Source organism: Microtus oregoni, unplaced genomic scaffold (assembly GCF_018167655.1).
Source record: "Microtus oregoni isolate MIOR12 unplaced genomic scaffold, Mior012 000006F_ref0000085, whole genome shotgun sequence".
Taxonomy (NCBI): Eukaryota; Metazoa; Chordata; class Mammalia; order Rodentia; family Cricetidae; genus Microtus; species Microtus oregoni.
In genome coordinates, this window is record NW_024543065.1 from 44,239,610 (window position 1) to 44,261,126 (window position 21,517).

At 43.2% G+C, this 21,517-nt stretch overlaps 1 protein-coding gene across 1 annotated transcript; it reads left to right on the top strand.

Moving 5' to 3' along the window:
• Nucleotides 1-362: 362 nt before the first annotated feature.
• LOC121449348 (zinc finger protein 471-like) lies at nt 363-21,125 on the top strand. The gene is made up of 5 exons (XM_041653692.1): nt 363-490; nt 12,937-13,019; nt 14,165-14,291; nt 17,340-17,435; nt 19,119-21,125. Exons 2-5 carry the CDS (start codon nt 12,987-12,989, stop codon nt 20,744-20,746), a joined length of 1,884 nt encoding a protein of 627 aa, XP_041509626.1. The 5' UTR covers nt 363-490; nt 12,937-12,986; the 3' UTR covers nt 20,747-21,125.
• Nucleotides 21,126-21,517: the final 392 nt, after the last annotated feature.

Consider the following 21,517-nt stretch of genomic DNA (forward strand, 5'->3'; position numbering starts at 1 on the left):
CCACTTATCCAAGCCCCGCCCCTCGTTTCAGACTCCTCTGAGAACCCGCCCTACTTGGTAACTCCGCCCCTCACATAATACTGCTTAGCACCGCCTCACCACAGACTCTTCTGAGACCCGCCCTTCTCTACAAGCCCCGCCCCCTCAGAGTCGGCTGAGAGCCCGCCCAACTGACTAAGCCCCGCCCTCACCTCCAACTAGCCCCGCCCTCACCGCGCTCTAAGAACCCGCTCTTCTCCGTAGGACCCGCCTCTCATCTCAGTCTTCTCTGGGAACGCGCCCCTTACGCCAAGCCCCGCCTTTCTCGGGCTCTGCCCCTCTGCTGCGGCTAGAAGAGACTGCGCCTGCGCCTAGCTTGTCCGTTGCCTCCCAGCGTCCCTAGGTTGACAGCCTTTGGGTAAGGCGACCGATGGGGGAGTGGGAGCCCGAAAGCTGGGGCTGGGGAGAGCCTCGTAGTCTCCGCGTTTCCTAGAGGTCAGCGTCTCTGGAGGTAGGCTTGGCGGATACGTGGAATCCGGGGGCGCGAGGGCACAGACGGCTGAGGGTTCGGATCTAAGTGCGTGCTTGGGTGTGCCAGGCCGAAGTGTGTGAAACGAACTGGGCTGTGAGTTTTCAGGGTGACTGTACGTTCGTGTGAGTGTGTGGGAGAGGAAGACAGGGTTTGAGAAATAAATGGTGCGGATGTGAGGTGATCGTGAATCGTAGGGTAGGTCGTCTATCTTCCGTGGTCTACGTTACAGCACTTAATGCTTGGAATGTCCAAAGTACCGAATATCCTGATGAGCGTTCGTGGTGGATGGATGGCAGATTCAAGGTAGCTTCAGGGTCAGGGCTGATCATCGCAGACGCCAAAAAAGATTAGAAGATAAAGAATTTCAGTCCCAAACCCCAACTGGGAGAGGAGAGGGGCTGAAGGGTAAATTGATCACCAAAGGACAATGTTGTCGTTGTTGTTGTTTTGAGATAGAGTATTGTGTACCCCTGGCAGTTCTCAAACTCAGTGTGTAAGTAGAGGATGACTTTGAACCCCTGATCTTCCTGCCTCATCCTCCAAAGTGCTGTGATTTCAGGCATGTGCGACAACTTTGTGGAGCTGATTCTCCCCTTTACTTTTTCCTCCCCTCCCTTAACTTTTTATGTGAGTTCTGGGAACCGAATTCTGGTCCTCGGGCTGGAATGTGAACTTTACCCACTGGGCCATCTCTCCAGCTCTTCATATATCTTTAAACATATTCTTTATAATGATCTTGTTAACAGGGGTTTTATCGAGTTCTGGGAGCCACTCAGGCAAATTGATTGAACTGTGAGGAACTCATAGAAAACTTTGATTTATAGCCAGTCCTTCAGCAGCACAGGTGAGACGACTTGGAACTTGCACCTAGCATCAGGATTCAGAAGCAGTCACTGGGACTGAGTCTTCAACCTGTGGAGTCTGGCTTATCTGATAGTCCCAGAGCTGAATTAGATGAAGAGATACCCAGCTTGTGTCTTCTGCAGAACTGTTTGCTGGATGTGTTTGGGGAAACTTCAGAAGTGTTTGTGTTGCAAAGAAGAGACTGAATTTGTGTATTCTCTGTATCATCAAAGTGTGTGTGTGTGTGCGTGTGCCTGTGTGTGTGTGTTAGAGACTTGAGTCTGAGAAAATAGAGGGTATGGATCTTGTGTGTGTGTGCGTGTGCCTGTGTGTGTGTGTTAGAGACTCGAGTCTGAGAAAATAGAGGGTATGAATCTTGTGTGTGTGTTCGTGTGCCTGTGTGTGTGTGTGTTAGAGACTTGAGTCTGAGAAAATAGAGGGTATGAATCTTGCCTGAGTTTAAGTGTTGTATGACTTTTCCTTTGGGCTTTTCATGGTTATATCATTGACGTGTTGGAGAGAGTAGTGTATCAAGACCCTGCAGCCATAGCAACTAATTTAGAGGAACAGCAGATACAGGTTGGGCTTTTGTAATGGTGAACGACCTGAGCTGTCCATCATGAGATGGGTGAAGTCATAAAGTAGGATATGTACAGCAGCAGTCTGTTATCAAGTAGAAGTTGGTACCAGGGAGCGGAGTATTGCTGTGGCAGGCCTGACCATGCTGCTTGTTGGTGAAAGGTGGCCTTTGGTACTTCGGATTAGGAAAGAGGTTGAACACTTTAGGTGGTATTTAATGGACCATACTGGTAGGCACAGGGAAGACAGTGGCGATAAAAGCAATGCAGATTATGATGGCCTGACTCATAGGTTTCAGAGGAGAAGAATATTAGCAAGTGGCTTAGAGACCATTCTTGTGATATTTTGGCAAAAAATGTGGCTGCTTTTTGCCCTTGTCCTATAAATCTGCTTGAGGCTAAATCAAAGACCTTTGGATTAATGACGTTGGCCAGGAGCCTAGTATTGACTGTGTCGTGTGGTTCTTAGTGGCCACTCTTATGCATGTCTGTCATGAAAAGGAGCACCAGGAAGTGTATTTGATCTAACTCCAGTGCCCAAGGAGATCAAGTTCAAAGCAAAGCCTAATGCTAAATGGAATAAGGCAGTGCTGGCCCCACCCAACTAAGATTTCAACTTGTGAAAAGGACTTAAAGAAAAGCTTAAGCAGTGAAGGAAACCATCAGAAACATAAAACTGATAAAGATTTAAGTAAGTGGAAGGGCCATGTTCTAGCCTCAGAAAGCAGAAGAACTCGGCTGCTTTGGCCGTGTCATCCTAGATTTAGAGTCAACGATAGAAGAAAGGGTTATGGACTCTCCCTCCGTGGCTAAGGAAAGCTGCTGGGGACAGGCATGTGTCAGGGTGTCCCATTATGGAGACCCCGAGAGGCCATTGCATGAAGCTGGGAATGTGTAGCTGGGATTGTGTTGGAGCCCCAAGATTTTGGAGAAGCTAGAGTCATGGGATAGCTGCCAAGAGTAGCTGCAGACAGAGCGTGGCACCAGCCTGAGAGAGAGATGTGTGCTGCAGTTAACAGAGCTGGCAGAACTGGAGATCTGAAGAGTGCTTGGACATCAGACGTGGAGGTGCAGAGCTGGGAGTTCACCCTGCTGGTTTTTGGTCTTGCGTCAGTCCAATATTTCTGCACTATGCTTCCTTTCCTCCCTTCTGGTATGGTAATGTATAGTCTGTTTGATTGTATGTTGGAAGTATGTGATCTGCTTTTTAATTTTGATTTTACAGGGGTTGCAGTTAAGAGGGTGCCTTAAGTCTCAGAAGAGATTTTGAACTTTTGACTTTTCAACAGTATTGGAACTTGATAGACTATGGGGACTTTTGAAGTTGGATTGAATGCACTGTCATCAGGGCACTTCTTAAGAAGGATTAGAAGGTGTGGTCTTGTTGGTGTGTCACTGGGGGTGGGCTTTGAGGTTTCAAAAGCCCAAGCCAGGCCCAGCAGCTCTCTCTTCCTGCTGCCTGTGGTTCTGGATGTAGAACTCTCAGCTACTCCTCCAGCACTGTGTCTGCTCATGTTCAGCCATGTTCCTGCCATGATGGTAATGGACTAAACCTCTGAAGCTGTAAGCAAGCCCCAATTAAATGCTTTCTCTTGTAAGAGTTGGCATGGTTACAGTGTCTCTTCACAACAGTAGAACACTAGTTAAGACAACATGTTGGAGAGAGAGTACCAGGACCCTGTAGTCATAGTGACGAATTGAGAAGAACTAAGAGACAGCTTGGTCTCTGGAATTGGTGATGGAACTGTTAATATTCTCTGGTAGAAGAAGGAGGGAGTGTCACAGGATCCTTATCTGGCATCATCGCGCTCTCTTTTGCTACCCTCACCCTATCCCCCCCCCATCTGTATACAGATGCTCTTGGGAGATGTTAGAGGGTATAGGAAGTAAACTATTAACTAAAAGGGGAACTCATGATTCAGTTCCCATGAAGATGCCATTCATGATAGGGTGAGACTTTGGGGTGATGCAGTAGTTTGGGGGTTACCCATGCTCTTATAAATAACTCTTTTCCCATGCTCTGTAAATAAGCCCAATCAACTCATGGATTCAACAAGTTGGATTATCTGGGGGTAAATAGCTGTTTGTTTTATGTCTCCTTAGAAAAAGTTTACACAATGAGAACTAGATCTGCCAATATATAAAATGACAAATGCATGAGGCTCCTTGGAGAGGTTAAATAGAAGGATCATGATACACACTTCTGTGAATGTGTGTGGTTGTGTAAGCAAGAAACTGGGCTGTGAAAGACTGTGTGTTGTTTGCCCTAGAGTTTATATTGCTGCAATGAAAGCAAGTTAAGGAGGAAAGGGTCTATTTGGCTTACACTTCCACATCACTGTTTGCCAAAGGAAGTCAGAACAGGAACTCAAGTAGGGCAGGAAGCAGGAGCTGATGCAGAGGCCATGGAAGGGTGCTGCTTAACTGGCTTGCTTCCCCTGGCTTGCTCAGCCTGCTTTCTTACAAAACTGAGAATCCCCAGTCCAGGGATGGCACCACCCACCATTGGCTGGGAGAGCCCATTGATCACTAATTGAAAAAATGCCTTACAGAGAGAGCTCATGGAGGCATTTCCTTAACAGAGTCTCCTTCCTGTCTGATGATTCTAGCCTGTGTCAAGTTGACACATAAAATCAGTCAGAGGTCTATTTAGTTTTTTTTTGAAACCATATACCATTTTCCATAGTGAAGGCAATCCATACTCCCGTAGCAATATATAAAGTTTCACTAGGTAGTCCAGGCAGGAGTGGGACTCTATGTATCCCAGCCTAGCCTCCCTCATACTCACCATCTCCCTGCCACTGCCTTCCAAATGCTGGGGTTACAGCGGCCTCCCTCTGTGCCCAGAGAACATCACGGTGGCTGAGACTGGGAGAGAAGGATGAGCAGGTGTGTGAGAGAGCAAACTGGATGAGGAAGATTCTCTGAACCGTAGTGTGGTGTTTGAGAAGCCTTGTAGGGGCTGAAGCTGTGGCGTCTGCATGGGAAAGATCTAGGTAAGAGGCTGTGATCTTGTGGGTATGAGAGAGAATAGGGTGTCTGTGAAGATGTGTGTGTGCACCCAGGCCCCTCTGAGATCATGTGTATGTGTGTGGTTACCAGCGTTGCGCCTTCTCTCGGGTGCCTGTGATTATCTTCCATGGGATTAGAAAGTGTGTGAGCTCTTGTGTTGGTACTTCTGATGTCGCTTTGTATGCTGTAATCATGGCCCGGTGTGTATGAAGTGACTACTTTGAAGATTAATTAATAGAATTAGGTTTATAAAACAAAAAAAACTATTACATTTTAAGTTAAATTTTAATGTTTTAGTTTTGTTGTGGGGGCAGAAGCATACCACAGTATGGTGTGTGTGTGTGTTAGAGGGCAACTTTCAGGAGTTGGTTCTCTCCTTCCAACAAGTGAGTCCTAGGGATCAAACCTAGATCCACAGGTACTTTTACCCTCTGAGCCATCTCCCTGGGAGATTTTTTCCTTTCCTTTCCTTTCCTTTCCTTTCCTTTCCTTTCCTTTTATTCTTTCTTATTTTTTGTCAGGGTTTCATCAGCTAGTCTTGAACTCCTGGAAAGTATCCTGCCTCAGACTTCTGATTGTTGGGATTTTAGGTATGCACTACCATGCCTTGTTAGCATTAGATTCTCTCTCTCTTTAAAAGATTTATTTGTTTTCATTTTTTGCATTTGAGTGTTTTGCCTGAATATATATCTATTCAGGAACTGAAGTTACAGATGGTTGTGACCTGCCTTTGGGTGCAGGGAGCTGAACCGGGTCCTCAAGAGCAGTAGGTGCTCTTAACTGCTGAGCTGTCTCCAGCCCCCAGCATCAGTAGCTTCTTTCTGTGTGCTGTTTGCAACTGCCTGTTGTGTATTGCTGGGCTGAGTCCTGGGTCCTAGCATTCCAGAAGCTGCCAAAGCTGGCCTGAGCTGTCAGGAGGGAGAGGAGCCCACTAATCTAGGTCGGAAAGGAGGAGAAATGAGTGAGCTCAGGGTGGGGGTCACACAGTGGCAGGACTGATCCCTAAAGTTCATTGTTCCACAGTGAGGAGAAAGTGAAGGTCCTGGGGTTTGGGCTGGAGGAAGACAGTAACTCTTGTCTCTGGTGACTTTCGGAATGGGATTTCAAACAGATGGTGCCAAATTATGGATCAGAAACTTCCAAAGTGAACAATTCCACCTTTGCATATAAAATGAAAAAATAGCTATTTTGTGGGATAATGGGATGGGGTATAGACGAACTTTTCTGTCCTGCCAGTGAGTTTTCCAACAACCATACAAAGACTTATTATTAATTATAAATGCTCAGCCGGTAGCTCAGTTTGTCACTATCTAGCTCTTTATTTATTTATTTATTTATTTACAAAACTTATCTTTTCTCATTTGACATGCCAAATCCATTTTCCACTCCCTCCCCTCCTCTTGCCTCTTCCACCTATTCCCTCACCTCCCATCCCAGCCCCCATCCACTTCTCAGAGAGGGTAAGGCTTCCCATGGGGAGTCAACAAAGTCTAGCACATTGCTTTCAGGCAGGACCAAGGCCCTCGTCACCATATCTAGGCTGAGCAAGGTATCCCTCCAGAGAGAATGGGTTCCAAAAACCAGAACAAGCAGTATGGATAAATCCTGGTCTCACTGCCAGTAGCCCTACAGTCTATCCTAGCCATACAACTATCACCCACATTCAGAGGGCCTAGTTTGGGCCTATACTGGTTCCCTTGCCTAGCTCTTATAACTTAAATTAATCTATATTTTTTACATTTCTTATCTACACTCTGTCTTGTGACTCAGTACCTTTTCTCAGTACAGCAAGTTTATCTCCTGCTTCCTCTGCATCTTCTCAACACTCCTGAGATTCCTCTTTTTTGTGCTTTTTGTCTGCCAGTTCCTCCTAACCGCTACCTATTCAGCTATGGGCCAGTGAGCTTCTGAAGGCGTAAGTCACAAACAATGCCACACCAGTTTGGAATTATGATTAATAAGGTGGTATTTATTTAAAGGGGAAAAAACTTACAGATAACCGTGCCAGACAACAGCCCTCTGCGCAATCAGGAAGGAGTCTAGTCGCCGGAAACGGAGCAGGAAGCGAAGAGAGCAAGAAGGGAAGTAGCCACTTTTTTAAAGGGAGAGAGACCATGCCCCAATGGGCTGGTATCTCAGCGGTTATAGGCTGGAGGAGTGGAAGGACCTCCCGCAACACCTCCCCCTTTTGTTTAAGTAAGAGAGTTCTAAACCTACTATGAAATTATATACAATAAGTACAAATATCCTATTCTAACTAGCTTAGGTCTTGTATAATAAATAACTTGGCCAAGTCATGAGAGAAAAGTAACTACATTTATATAGTCTTCAACCCCATCGAAGATCTGAAAAGGGAAATAATGTTACCTGGGTAATTAGGAAGTTCAGTAAAACAAATTCCAAAACATGCAACAAATCACAGAGACAACTAGTTACCTGGGCAATCACCCAAAGTCACGTTTGCAGTGTTGAAGCAACCAACTTTGGCTAAGGCCTAACATAACTGACATACCATTTTCAAAGGCAGGCAACTTTTCAAAACTATCTTACCCTGTCTTGGCAGGATATGACAGTCCTGTTTTATCCATTGATGCACGCTCTGTATCTCTGTCAGTGGTTGAGGTATGGGTATTTCTTTGCCCCAAGGCCAGTTCTGCCAAAAAGAAAGGCTCCAGGTGGAGTGTCTTTGGTGCTCAACATTCTCTTGGGAATAGATTGGTGCTGCCAGGAGCAATTGTGTCTCACTATCACGAAACTCTGAGTTAGATTAAAGGCCATTTTCTACAGCTCTTTGAAGAGGTTGAAGATTATCTATCTATACTGAGTATAATCTCTATATATCTAAAGAACCTGATTAGTCTAATTATAAATGACAAATTTAGATGACTATTAATCTATATAATTCTCAATATCTATCTAACTTAAAGACTAAGACAATAAACAACTGTGTAACAAATGAGGATAATGACCTCCAAATATAAACACTGTACAAATATACATTGCAATATGGTAAATATATATCAATACACAAACATTATATAAGTATCTTAATCAGAGGTAGAAATGTACACTGCAATATGGTAAATATATACTATATATATATATCAATACAATATATGTCAGTACATAAAAAATGTTTTAAACAGAGGTAGAAACATGCATGCATACAATAGTCAATATAATTTAACTTTGTATTATATATACAAGAATCGATACAAATATATTTGTCTAAAAACAGTAACTCACAATTACAAATCTATTATCCCATCATCCCTCTTTTTTTTTTCAAAATGATCCCTGAGCTTATAAAATTCCTCCCCCAACCCTCAACCGTATACTAATTATAATCAACCCCTAAATGATGTCTCTAAACCCAAGGCAAACTTTACTGGGAGAGGGGATGTCGTCCTCTAGAATTACTTCCAGCTGTCATGGGGGCAACATTCTTTCTGGGGGATCCTGTGAAAATAAAATGATGGTTAAATTTCAAGATCAATGTCTTTTAAAATTGCAAATAGTCTCTGAGTATTTTGTGCAGGTCTGGCCAAAATGTTGTATAAGATGTGCACCATTTCAGCTAACCAAGTTGGAACTGTCTTGTGCAGCTGGTACCCAAAGCAGGTCTTGTAGTAGCGCTATCAGTATCATGACGTCATATCAACCAGGTGGAGTTGTTGTTATGGGGCCCCTGGAAACTTCAAATGTCACTTCAGGAAAAACTCATTGTGAAAAACTTAAACATTAATCATATAGACATATATATATATATATATATATATATATATATTCAATGAAAAGTATGATAGATATGAAGAAAAGCAAAGATGTTTTCTAAACTCATATTTCTTTCTGTCCCATATCATGGCTCTTGACATGAGACAGAAACTCCAGAAACTCTGGGTTTTTCTCTTACTAACAGGCTTGGAATTGGAGAGGGACTGAGCCAGAGTCCAACTTCAAAACCAGCTCTATAAATTTAGAAATATGGTTTAATATATTTTACTTACACAACCTATTCAGTTTTCTTGATATTTCCTATTGGGCAGGTATTTTTCCATTTGTCAGTATCCAAACATCCAAGGTCCCTTGAATTTTTCAAAGATGAGTGTTTTCCTGTGGAGATAAGAACAGAACCCTGCCCCCATTCTATATGTTTTTCTTACCACCTGTATGAATATCATCATTGTGGATGAGTTGTCATTTCTCCTTTCCAAGAGGTTTCTCCTCTTCAAATCGAAACTTTATTAATTTTGATGGTATCCACAATTTTTCTTCTCCTGTGGAAACAAGAGCAAAACCCCTTCCCCAACGTAGCACATCTCCTGGCTTCCATTGAGAGGTCAGCACATCTTTGAAATAAACTGGTTGATTTAGTTCAGCAGACTTTTCCATTATCCAATGTCTTTCTGCTGCTGTCGTTCCTTTCTCATTAGCGTTAAGAAAATTCAAGGTTAATAAAGCATTATGTAATCTATTTCTGGGGGTATTTTCGGTCTTTTTCTGTTTGTTCAGCATATCCTTTATAGTACGATTTGATCTTTCTATAACTGCCTGATCTGTAGGATTATTTGGTATACCTGTAATGTGTTTATATTATAATAATCAAAAAAGTGTTTCATTTTCTTAGATACATATGCTGGACCATTATCTGTCTTTATTTGTGCAGGTATACCCATGATGGCCATAACTTCCAATAAATGTGTGATTACTGAATCAGCCTTTTCTGAGCTCAGGACAGTAGCCCATTGAAAACCTGAATACATGTCTATGGTGTGGTGTACATATTTTAATTTACCAAATTCCATAAAGTGGAACACATCCATCTGCCAGATTTCATTTCTCTTAGTACCCTTTGGGTTACTCCCTGCAGGCAACGGTGTTTGATTATAGAAAGAACAAGTAGGACATCTCTTTATAATGTCCTTAGCTTGTTGCCAAGTAATGGAAAATTCTTTCTTTAGGCCTTTACTATTGACATGATGCTTCTTATGAAATTCTGAGGCCTGCAACACACTTCCAATCAATAATTGATCAATCTGAGTGTTGCCTTGGGCTAGAGGACCAGGCAGACCTGTATGGGACCAGATGTGTGTTATGTACATCGGACAAAGCCTGTTCCTGATTATGTCTTGTACCTGGATAAACTCTGTGCCATCTGGTATAAATTAAGCGGTTTCAATATGCAAGATAACTCTTTCTGCATATTGTGAATCTGTAACTATATTAAGAGGTTCTTTAAAATCCCTTAGCACCATAAGAATGGCATATAATTCTGCCTTCTGGACAGAATTATAAGGGCTTTGTTCCACCTTACTCAGTTCATCTGACTTGTAACTTGCTTTCCCTGATTTATTTGCATCAATATAGAATGTATGGGCTCCAGTTATTGGAGCATCACATACAATTCTAGGAAGAATCCAAGAAGTTCTTTTTATGAGGTTAAGTTTACCACTTTTGGGATAGTTGCTATTAATTTCTCCCAAAAAATTAGCACAAGCTCTTTGCCACGGTTCATTGTCTTCCCATAACTTTTTTATTTCTTCAGTAGTAAAAAGCACTATAATTTCTGCTGGGTCTATACCTGCTAGTTGACGAAGTCTCAGCTTACCTTTTATAATTAATTCAGAGACTTTTTCCACATAAGTTTTTAATTTTTTACTTGGTTTATTAGGTATAAATATCCACTCTAAAATAATATCTTCCCTCTGCATTAAAATCCCTTTAGGAGAAATTCTGGAAGGCAATATGACTAGGATGCAGCTAAGATTTGTGTTCACCCTATCCACATGTGCCTCCTGTAATTTTTCCTCAATCATTGTCAGTTCCTTTTCTGCTTCAGCTGTCAGTTTTCTTGGACTATTCAAATCTTTATCACCATCTAAGGTTTTGTTTAAATGAACTATTAGATCAGGTGTTATCCCAACAGCTGGTAGTAGACTGGAAATGTCTCCTAACAATCTTTGGAAGTCATTAAGAATCTTTAACTGGTCTCTCCTAATTTGTGCCTTTTGCATTTTAATTTTCTCTAACCCTATTCTGTGTGTCATATATCAATCTGTTGATTTCATTGGTTAAGTAATAAAGAAACTGCTTGGCCCTCATAGGTTAAAACATAGGTGGGTGGAGTAAACAGAACAGAATGCTGGGAGGAAGAGGAAGTGAGCTCAGACTCGACAGCTCTGCTCTCTGGAGCAGACGCCATGCTCCCCTCTCCTGGGCACACGCGATGAAGCTCCGACCCAGGATGGACATAGGCTAGAATCTTCCCGGTAAGCGCACCCTGGGGTGCTACACACATTATTAGAAATGGGCTAGTCCAGGTGCGAGAGTTAGCCGAGAAGAGGCTAGATATAATGGGCCAAGCAGTGTTTAAAAGAGTACAGTTTCTTTGTTGTTATTTCGGGGCATAAGCTAGCCAGGTGGCGGGAGCTGAGTGGCGAAAAGCAGGCCCGCAGCTCCCACAACAAGCTTCTTTATTAAGCCAACCACAGTGGCATATATTCACACATATATTGTTCCACAGTGAGGAGAAAGTGAAGGTCCTGGCTGAAGGAAGACAGTAACTCTTGTCTCTGGTGGCTTTGGAATGGGGTTCTTTATGAGCTGTAAAGGGATATTTCACTAGAGGGTTTGGGGATAAACGTTTAGGAGACTTCAGTGTATAGGAAAGAGTGATTTGCTATACTCCAGTAGTGACCACTGCCTAATATGTCAGATACTTTTCTTATTGCTCGGATCAAAACCCCTGACAAAATAGAAGACTCACAGCTTGAATACAGTCCACCATGGCACAGAAGTCATGGTGGCAAAGCTTGAGGAGACTGGTCACACTGCCTTTGAAGGATAGAAGCAGAGAGCCATGAACCAACATCTAACTTTCTTTCCTCATTGTCCTTTTAAAAAATAAACCTGAGGTCTCAGTACATGAGAATCACCACAGGGTGATTCTGCTTCTTTATTTAAGCCGCACTGGAAACACCCTCAGATATGCCCAGCATTATGTCTCCTAGGTAATTTTATTATTCATTTATTAGAAATATTTTCCCATACACTATATTCTGTTCATGGTTTTCCCTCCATCATCTTCTCTTAGATCCTCCCCACCCATCCAACTCCATGCCTTCTTTTTCTCTCTCTTTAGAAAGCAGGAAAATAATAAAACAAATAAATCAGAAATAGACAGAAAATAAAGGTATGAGAAACACATATACACAGAGATACACAAACAAAACCCACAGAAGCACAAGATCAGAAACCCAAATAAATATGTAAGCAACAGACCAGCCAGGTTAAAAAAAAAAAAGCCCAGACAACAAAACGAAAGAGGAAAATAAACTTCCAAAAATACCATTTAGTTCATTTTGTGTTGGCCATTTACTCTTGGGCCTCAAGCCTGCCCTTGAGTGTAGTGTGTATACCCAGTGAAACTTCATTTGGGAGAAAAACTAATTTTTCCTTTGCAAGCAGTTGACAACTGGAGATAGCCTCTGGGTTCAGGATGAGGGCTCATGTCCACTTGCCCTCTTAGTGCTTGGGACCCCATCTGGCTTGGACCGGTGCAGGCTCTGTGTATGCTGCCAAGGTCTCCATGAGTTGATATGAACGTCGGTGTGGTTGTGTCTAGAAGACATTGTTTCCTTGTGTCCTCCATCCCCACTGGCTCTTCCCATCTTCCACCTCCTCTTACGCATAGTTCCCTGATCCCTCAGAAGAATCCCATTTAGTACTGAGTGTTCCAGGGTCTCTCACTCACTGTACATTGCCCAGTTAGGGGTCTTTGTGTTAGCTTCTTTGATAATGGCTGAGCAAGACTCAGATCTGACTCCCAGTTTGGTGTTGCAGGTGATGAAGTTCAAGCATCCTACCTGCTCTCAGCCAGCTTCGTAGATTTGGACCAGTTAAAGCTGGGAGGGAAGAAAGGGAAGGAGCAGCTTGCATCGGTGATGCTGGGAGAACCATGAAGACCTTGACTTTCCCTACCTCTTTCTCTAGGCTGGACTTCCCAGGACACAGTTGTTCTCCAAGGGAGGAGAAGGCAAGAAATGACCGTTGAACTAATGAAAGCCATGTTACAGGTTAGTTTATGTCTGTTCTCCATGAGAACTAAGTGTCGCTACTTTGGAAATTCTGTTAATAGTCTGTCCCTGGACCTGCTCACCCCTTCTCCTACAGGACGTCATTCTTAACTTTAGCAGCCTAGTAGGCGAAGAATAGATGTGATAAGGCCTAGAGCCCACTCTGAAATTCTTTCTCTCCCTGCCTTATATACACTTCTTTATGATATCGAATCTTACTAGTTCATGGCAGGCACCTTGAATGTGCCTGTTATCACTGGTTCTTGAAAGTTAAGGAGGGTTGTGCCCAGTTAGTTCTTGGATGGGAGACAGAATATAACTATGGATCCCAGATTGGCAATCCTCCTGCCTCATGCTCCTGAGAAGAAGAATTATAAGTGTGGACCACCATGCCTTGCATGTACATTTTTAACTGGTTTCGGCTCTTGTCAGAAGGCTTGTCTTCTTTTACATGAAACAGGTATCTCAGTACTATTGAATTGGATTCCAGGTTAGATGGACATGCACGGTCCCTCTACATGGATTTCTGTCCCTCTCTGTCCCTGAAATAATAACATGGAGTTTGCAATTGGAATCTGAATTTGAGGAAATCTGTGGCATCCAGCCTTCAGTCTGTGGCATCTGGCACTGTCCAGGGAGAGTGTGTGATGACTGGACTAGAATAGAGGACTGTCACCTGCTGCCCACAGCAGAGCTGGGTTGCAGGTAGGCGGATTTCTAAATGTTTTGATCATCAGAGATCATGGAAGTTTTGAGAGTGCAGTAGAAAAGTTTTTTGTTTTGTTTTATTTTGTTTTTAAATATCCTCTCACCCATCATGAGTCATGTTATTCTTTTCTTTTTTTCTTTCTGTTTTGAGATGAGAAGAGGTGGCCCATTTTGTGGCCCAAGCTGGCCTTGAGCCCCTGGACACAAGCATCTTCCCTTCTCAAGCAGCTCACCTACAATTAGTCTCTGACCTCCTCCCAATCCCAGCCAACCGCCGCTGTTTCCTATCTACATATTCGGATTTCCCGGGCATTTCATATAAGCGGAATGATACAAGATGTAGTCATTTGTGTCTTCTTTCATTTAGTAACTATCTCTACCCCAAAACAGAATAAAAAATGTTACAAAACTTTGTAAATGCATTTGTGCCGTTTCAGGACTCAGTGACCTTCACAGACGTGGCTGTAGACTTCTCCCAGGAGGAATGGGAGCGGCTGAGTCCTGCTCAGAGGAGTCTGTACAGGACTGTGGTGCTGGAGAACTACTGGAACTTGGTCTCAGTGGGTAAGCGCCCTCCCTGCAGATAATCGGGAAACATCCAGAGCCTGCTTAAAGCGCCTTTCACATTTCTGTAACTAATGCTGTTATTGTGTTGGGGTACATGAGAGTTTCAGACGCAGTCTGTGAATTTGACGTATTATCAGATACTTGTGGTTATATTTTTAGGTAATTAGAAACCCAGATTTGGTGGGAACTGTAACAGATACCTCTGCTTTATGTCACCTTTCTGTTATAGTTCTGCTGTTCTCACCAGTAGGTGGTGACAGGGATGGAGAAGAATGTGGCCTGGTTCCACATGGTGCTGGGAACTGAACTAGGGCCTTTAGGAGAACAGTTTATGCTCTTAACCACTGAGCCATTGTTTAGATTCCATCTGGTTCTATTGTAGTTTCTATTTATCTACTGAGAGTTCTTTTTCTTTCCTTTTTTTCTTTTTTGAGACTGGGTCTCACTGGCCTGGAATTCACTATGTAGACTAGGCTGGCCTCAAACAGAAATCTGCCTCCCAAGTGTTGGGATTAAAAGTGTGCACCTTCACACCCCCTTTTTATCAATTTTAAAAATAGTTTTGGGGTGTGTGTTTGTGTGATGTATGTGTGCATATGTGTATGTGCACGTGCGCGAGTGCAATGTGTGCATGCCACGGTGTGTGTGAAGGTCGGAGGACAAGCCATGGTGTGTGTGAAGGTCGGAGGACAACTTTCAGATGTCATTCATCACCTTCCAGCTTTTGGTGTTCATCTGCAGCCATGACAGGCTTGTCAGCAGCTTCTGGGCATCCTCCTGCCTCCACCTCACATCCTGCTGTGGGAAAGTGGGGATTAAGCATGTACTACTGTGTTAGCTCCTGCATCTTGATGTAGGAATGAGGGAATTGCGCATGTGCTACTGTATTAGCTCTCCATGGGTCCTGGGAATTCAGATTCAGATCCTTGTGCCTGCACGGCAAGTGCCTTACCCACTGAGCCATCGTCTCAGCCTGTTTGTCTTAGTTTTTTATTTTTATAAAACTATTTTCATTCTTTGAAACTTTTATATGTATACAGTGTATAATTTTATCCTTATTAATTCCTAAACACCTTCTCTAACTCCTACTGAGATATACCAGCCTGGCTCCCTTCTTACTTCATATTCTATTTCTTTTTTATTATTACTATTAATCAATTACCCCAGAGTACAGTTAGTGCTGACCATATGTGAATAGGTTTGGGGTCATCAAGCAAGGCGTGGTCAGCAGCAGCCACATCACCAAAGCACTATTGTGGAATATTTAACTATGTAAAGATGTGTTGCATCTGTTTGTGTTGCAGAATACGACTTTAACTATGTGAAAGTGTGTTACATTTGTTTATGCTGTATTTGTTTAATGTGTTGCATTTGTTTCAACTTGCCTGCCTAAGGAACCCGATTGGTGTAATAAAAAGCTGAACAGCCAATAGCTAGAGGGAAATGGATAGATGGGGCTGTGGACAGAGGGAATAAGTATGAGGAGAGATCTAGGCAGAAGAGAGAGGAAGAAGGAGAAGAGAAAGAGGGAGAAGGAGAGGACACGCCCAGTGCTAGAAGCCAGGCATCCACTGGACAGACAGGAGAAGCAGTGAAAGTAATATAGCAGGAACGGAAGGTAAAAAGACCGAGGCAAAGCGTAGATAGAAACAGATTAGCATCAGAGCTAAGATAAGACTGAGCATTCATAACTAATAAGTTTCCCTGTCGTGATTTGGGAGCTGCTTGGTGGCTGAAACAAAGCTCGGTACAAAGGACAGTGTCTGCTGTAGGCAGCCACAGCTGTGTGTTTATTATTTTGCATCCTTGAGTGGAGTAGATTGCACAGAGTTTTAAAATGTGACACTGCAGATTGGCTACATTTTGCTTTTCTGGCCATGGTTAACATTTCTCATTCTCATATTCCAGTGATTCTGGGGTTTATCATGGATAGTACAAATGGAATCTGCAGAGGCTCAGGATTCTGTCGCTGTCCTCTGAAAATGTTTGTTCTGAGATAGAGTCACTATGCTAGGCTCTGTTTTAGACAGGTAGTTCTTTTTTTTTTTAATTTCCTTTTTTTTATATTTATTTATTATGTATACAATATTCTGTCTGTATGCCTGAAGGCCAGAAGAGGGCGCCAGACCTCTTTACAGATGGTTGTGAGCCACCATGTGGTTGCTGGGAATTGAATTCAGGACCTTTGGAAGAGCCTTGGCTGTCCTGGAACTCACTCTGTAGACCAGGCTGGTGTTGAACTCACAGAGATCCTCCTGCCTCTGCTTCCTGAGTGCCAGGATTAAAGGTGTGCTCTACCATTGCCTGGCAACAGGTAATTCACTTGACTCAAACCCCAGTCTGTCTCTAGCAGGCCTTTAAATTTTTATTAAGGGGCTGGAGAGATGGCTCAGAGGTTAAGAGCACTGGCTACTCTTCCAGAGGACTTGCATTCAATTCCCAACACTCACATGGCAGCTTATGACTGTCTGTAACTGCAGTTTCAGGGGATCCAGCACCCTCATACAGACATACATGTAGGCAAAACACCAATGCACATAAAAATTAAAAAATGTTTAAAATTTTCATTTATTTTAATTTTAAAAGAGATTTCATTTGTATTTAAAATACATACATGCATGCGTGAGGGTGTGGACATGTGAGTGTGGTTGCCGACAGGAGAGGCTGTGAGCGCTCCGCTCCTGGAGCTGGGGTTGTAAGTAGCGCTGAGCTCCCTGTGTGGGAGCTGAGCTCCCTGTTCCTCTCCAGGAGCAGCATGTAGCCCAAGCACTGAGCCATCTTATACCCCATCCCCTGGCAGGCTGTTTAAAAAGTATCTCATTTATTACTGCGATGGTCCTGTCCCCACCACCATAAGAACTAGTTTAATATCTGTAGGGTTGACTGTTGACAGTTGCCACTCAACTATTCCAGAGTTTTATGTAGTTTGCCCTTCAAATGTGTTTCATCCTTTTATTTCATAGTTCCGTCAGACCTAAGGAACTGACGTATGTGCCAGGACAACTCAAAACATGGCTATTTTTATGTCTCTTGTTTTTAATGCAGGAGCTTGCATTTCCAAGCCACAACTGATCTCATTGCTGGAGCATGGGAAGGAGCCTTGGGAGGCGGAGAGGGAGGGGACAAAAAGTACATTGCAAGGTGAGAATGTGTGATGCAGATGGAAAACCTGTCCAGGCAATGGCTCGGCCATCTTCAGAAGTCCTTCCCTCCTCACTGGGCTTCCCAGAAATCCTTCCCAAGCCTTAGGGTTCTGGCTGCAAACTGGTTTTCCTTCTCTTTCCCTCTTGTCTCTGTAGTAAGTTGTTTTGTACAAAGGAGACTGTCCTAGTTCCTTTCCGGTGCTGTGATGAAGCTCCCTGACAGAGCAGGCCCTAGGGACAGCGTTTGTTTTAGCGTGCGAGTCCACACTGTAGCCCATCCGTGTGGGAATTCACAGTGGCACGATCATGAACAGCCCGTCACAGCAGAGAGAGTGAACAATGCATGCCTGTTACTCAGCCAGCTTTCTCTACTCATATCCGGTCAGCTTGGATCTCCACATCAGTTCAGACAAGCAAGATAATCACCCAACATGCTCACAAGCCGATCTTATCTGACAGTCCCTCACTGAGACACCTTTCCCTAACCATCACCTATATTAACAAAGCCCTATATTAACTGGCCTAAAAAGTCACACTTCTGCTAAGTTGTTGAAAGTAAAACAAATGAAGAAATTCCTTACTGAGTTATATGAGATATAAAGAGTTTGGTACACTGAAACACAAGCATATAAAGGAGCACTATTTTCTGATTATGAGATTATGATCATGCAGTTACCTTTAAATCCTAGGGGGAAGTCATAAAACATAGTGTGTGGTTTCTGGAAATCTCTAGAGAGTTCTGAGAAGCAATGGTAATTAACTATATTGGTAGTTATACAAAATTAACTACATATACTAATCAGTTAAAAGTAGGAGACATGGGGCTGGAACGATGGTGCAGTGGTTAAGACCTGAGTTCCATTTCCAGCACCCACATGGCAGCTCAACTGTCTGTAACTCTGGTTCCAGGGGATCTGACGTCCTCTTCTGACCTCTGCAGGCATCAGCATGCACATGGTGCACAGGCACACATGCAGACAAACATCCATAGATACTGAATAAGTCAAGAAATATTTTTAAAGGTAGGAAACATTGTCTGGCCCGGGTACCATCATCATTGCAGACTGCCTCTCCTAGTTCCTCACCTCATACTTAGTTTTCCTGGTCATTTCCTGTTTTGTCGTTCTTTTCTATCTCTTCCCTGCTGCCAGATTTGTTTCTATTACTCTGACAAAGTACCTGCTGTAATCAGCTTAAGAGAGGAAGGATTTGGTTTGGGCCATGGTTTCTATCTATGATCAGCTGGCTCCATGGCTTTGGGACTGGTGGGAGTGCAGAAGCATGGAGGAAGGGCCTGGTGGAGGAAAGCTGGTCACTATGGCAGCCAGAAAGCAAATAGAAGCGTGCCCATGCTATGAATTTCCTCCTGAGTTTTTTTTTTTTATTACAGTCTTCCAGTGTTTTGGCTAGCGACACTTAGCTGCAGGGAAGGCATTCCCTCCCTAGTGATCAGCTTTGGAAAGAACCTCACATATATACCCAGGGGTGTGCTTTACTAGTCTCCTGTGCAGTTTTCATCCAGTAGAGTTGATAGTCAAGATTAATTATGACAAAACTCTTATCCTTAGGGACAGCTTGCACATCTATGATTATATGGAATTTACTGAATAGTTTTGAATTACTTCACTTTAGATATTTCTTTTGCTAATAGCACATGATAGAGAACACATTTTTTTTTCAGATGGAGACTCTGTATACAAGACACAAAAATTATCTCTCAAGCAGTTTGTGTTTGATAATGTATCAATGGAGAAAATTTCAAGTTTTGGTCTTGAGTGTCCCTCTTCTGGAGAAAAGTGGAAATGTAAAGACCTTTTCAATAGACGAATGACGAATCAAGAAATATTATTTAACGTGAAAGAAACAGTCACGCATGAAGAAACTCACACTAAAGGAATAAGCTACAAATACTCCAACCCTTCAAAATCTCTCCATCTGGACAATGTCGAAGAGAATATGTATAGTCACAAGTCAAATAAGAAAAGCCTCTCCAACAATCCCAAGGTACGAAAATACAAGAAAATCTGGGCAGGGAAGAACATTTTTAAATGTAACGACTGTGAGAAAACCTTCACCCATAGCTCATCCGTCACTGTTCATCAGAGAATTCACACGGGTGAAAAACCATATAGGTGCACAGTGTGTGGGAAAGCCTTCAAGCAGAGCCACCACCTGGCCCAGCATCACACAACACACACGCACGAGAAACTCTTTGAGTGCCAGGAGTGTAAGAAAGCCTTCAGCCAGAATTCATACCTCATTGTGCATCAGAGAATTCACACCGGAGAAAAACCGTATAAGTGTAAGGAGTGTACAAAATCCTTCAGGCAGCCTGCACACCTGGCTCAGCATCAGAGGATCCACACCGGGGAGAAGCCCTACAAGTGTAAGGAATGTGGGAAGGCCTTCAGGGATAGTTCTACCTTTGCTCAACATCAGAGGTGTCACAACGACAAGCGGCCCTTCCAGTGTGTTGAGTGCGGCCAAGCCTTCAGGTACAGCATGTCCCTTACTCGTCACTTCAGGCATTATCACACTGGAGAGAAGCCGTTTGACTGCACTGATTGCGGGAAAGTCTTCAGTGTTCACGTCGGACTGACTCTGCACAGGAGAATTCACACTGGAGAGAAACCTTACAAATGTACCGTGTGTGGGAAGGCCTTCCGCAGTGGGTCTTCCCTGACTGTCCACCACAGAATCCACACCGGCGAGAAACCTTACAAATGTGATGTTTGTGGAAAAGCCTTCAGCCACAGCATGTCACTCACTGGCCATCAAAGAGTACATTCTGGAGAGAAACCTTATAAGTGTAAGGAGTGTGGGAAAGCTTTTCGGCAGAGTATACATCTTGTTGTTCATTCAAGAATTCATACTGGAGAAAAACCCTACGAATGTAAGGAGTGCGGGAAAGCTTTTCGAGAAAGTTCACAGCTGACCACTCATCAGAGAAATCACACAGGAGAAAAACCTTTTGAATGTAAGCAGTGCGGCAAGTTTTTCAAAAGAAGTACCTATCTTGCCAGACATCAGAAAATCCATACAGGAGAGAAGCCTTATGAATGTAAAGACTGTGGGAAAACCTTCACTCATACTGCCTACCTTATAAGACATAAGAGAGTTCATACTGGAGAGAAGCCTTACAAGTGTAGCGAATGTGGAAAGGCCTTTGGGGATGGCTCGTCCCGCGCTCAGCATCAGAGACTTCACACAGGTCAGAGGCCCTATGTGTGTGATAGGTGTGGAAAGGCATTCAGAACCAGGTCATCCCTTAATTGTCACCAAAGATGTCATACTGCAAAGAGACCTTAAAACTGTATCCTCCTCTGGAAAACCCTTTAGCCAGTGACAAATCTTTACCATTCATCAGAGAATTTAACTTTCAACCAGATTGTTTATTCTACAGGGAAGAATTCACACAGGTAAGAGAGCTCTTAGGAATGCGAGGACCGTGGAGAAGTCCTCGGGCAGGGTTCTTAAAATGTCCATCATTGGCGAGTTCTCCGTGCAGAGGCCTCTCAGGCATTCCTCGGTGTCACCAAGTCCTGTGTATACACCTGCTAAGTATGTCCATTTATTTTTGTTCCTGTTACCATACTCCAAAATACAATTGTTTTACTTGGACTTTTCCAAATGTCTGTGATTGGTATTGTTTTCTTCAAGTTTATTATTCATTTTATAATCAGAGAATCTTTTAAAAATATAAATGTTATTTATGTAACTCTTCTAAAACCCATTGTGAAATGTCTATTTATTGTATATGAGATGCTTAGCAACTTGACATTAAATTTGGATGGAGACCATTCCTCCAATGATTAGCAGACATGTCAGCACAGAACAGAGCCACACACAGAAGTAAAGGAACATGAGGGGCATCTGTGAGCCAATAGCGTTATTGGGACCAAGGGTCCAGCTTTATTTTCTTTCTTTCTATGTCTGTCTGTCTGTCTGTCTGTCTGTCTGTCTATCTATCTTGAGACAGGGTTTCTCTGTAGCTTTGGAGCCTGTCCTGGAACTAGCTCTTGTAGACCAAGCTGGCCTCGAACTTACAGAGATCTGCCTGCCTCTGCCTCCCACGTGCTG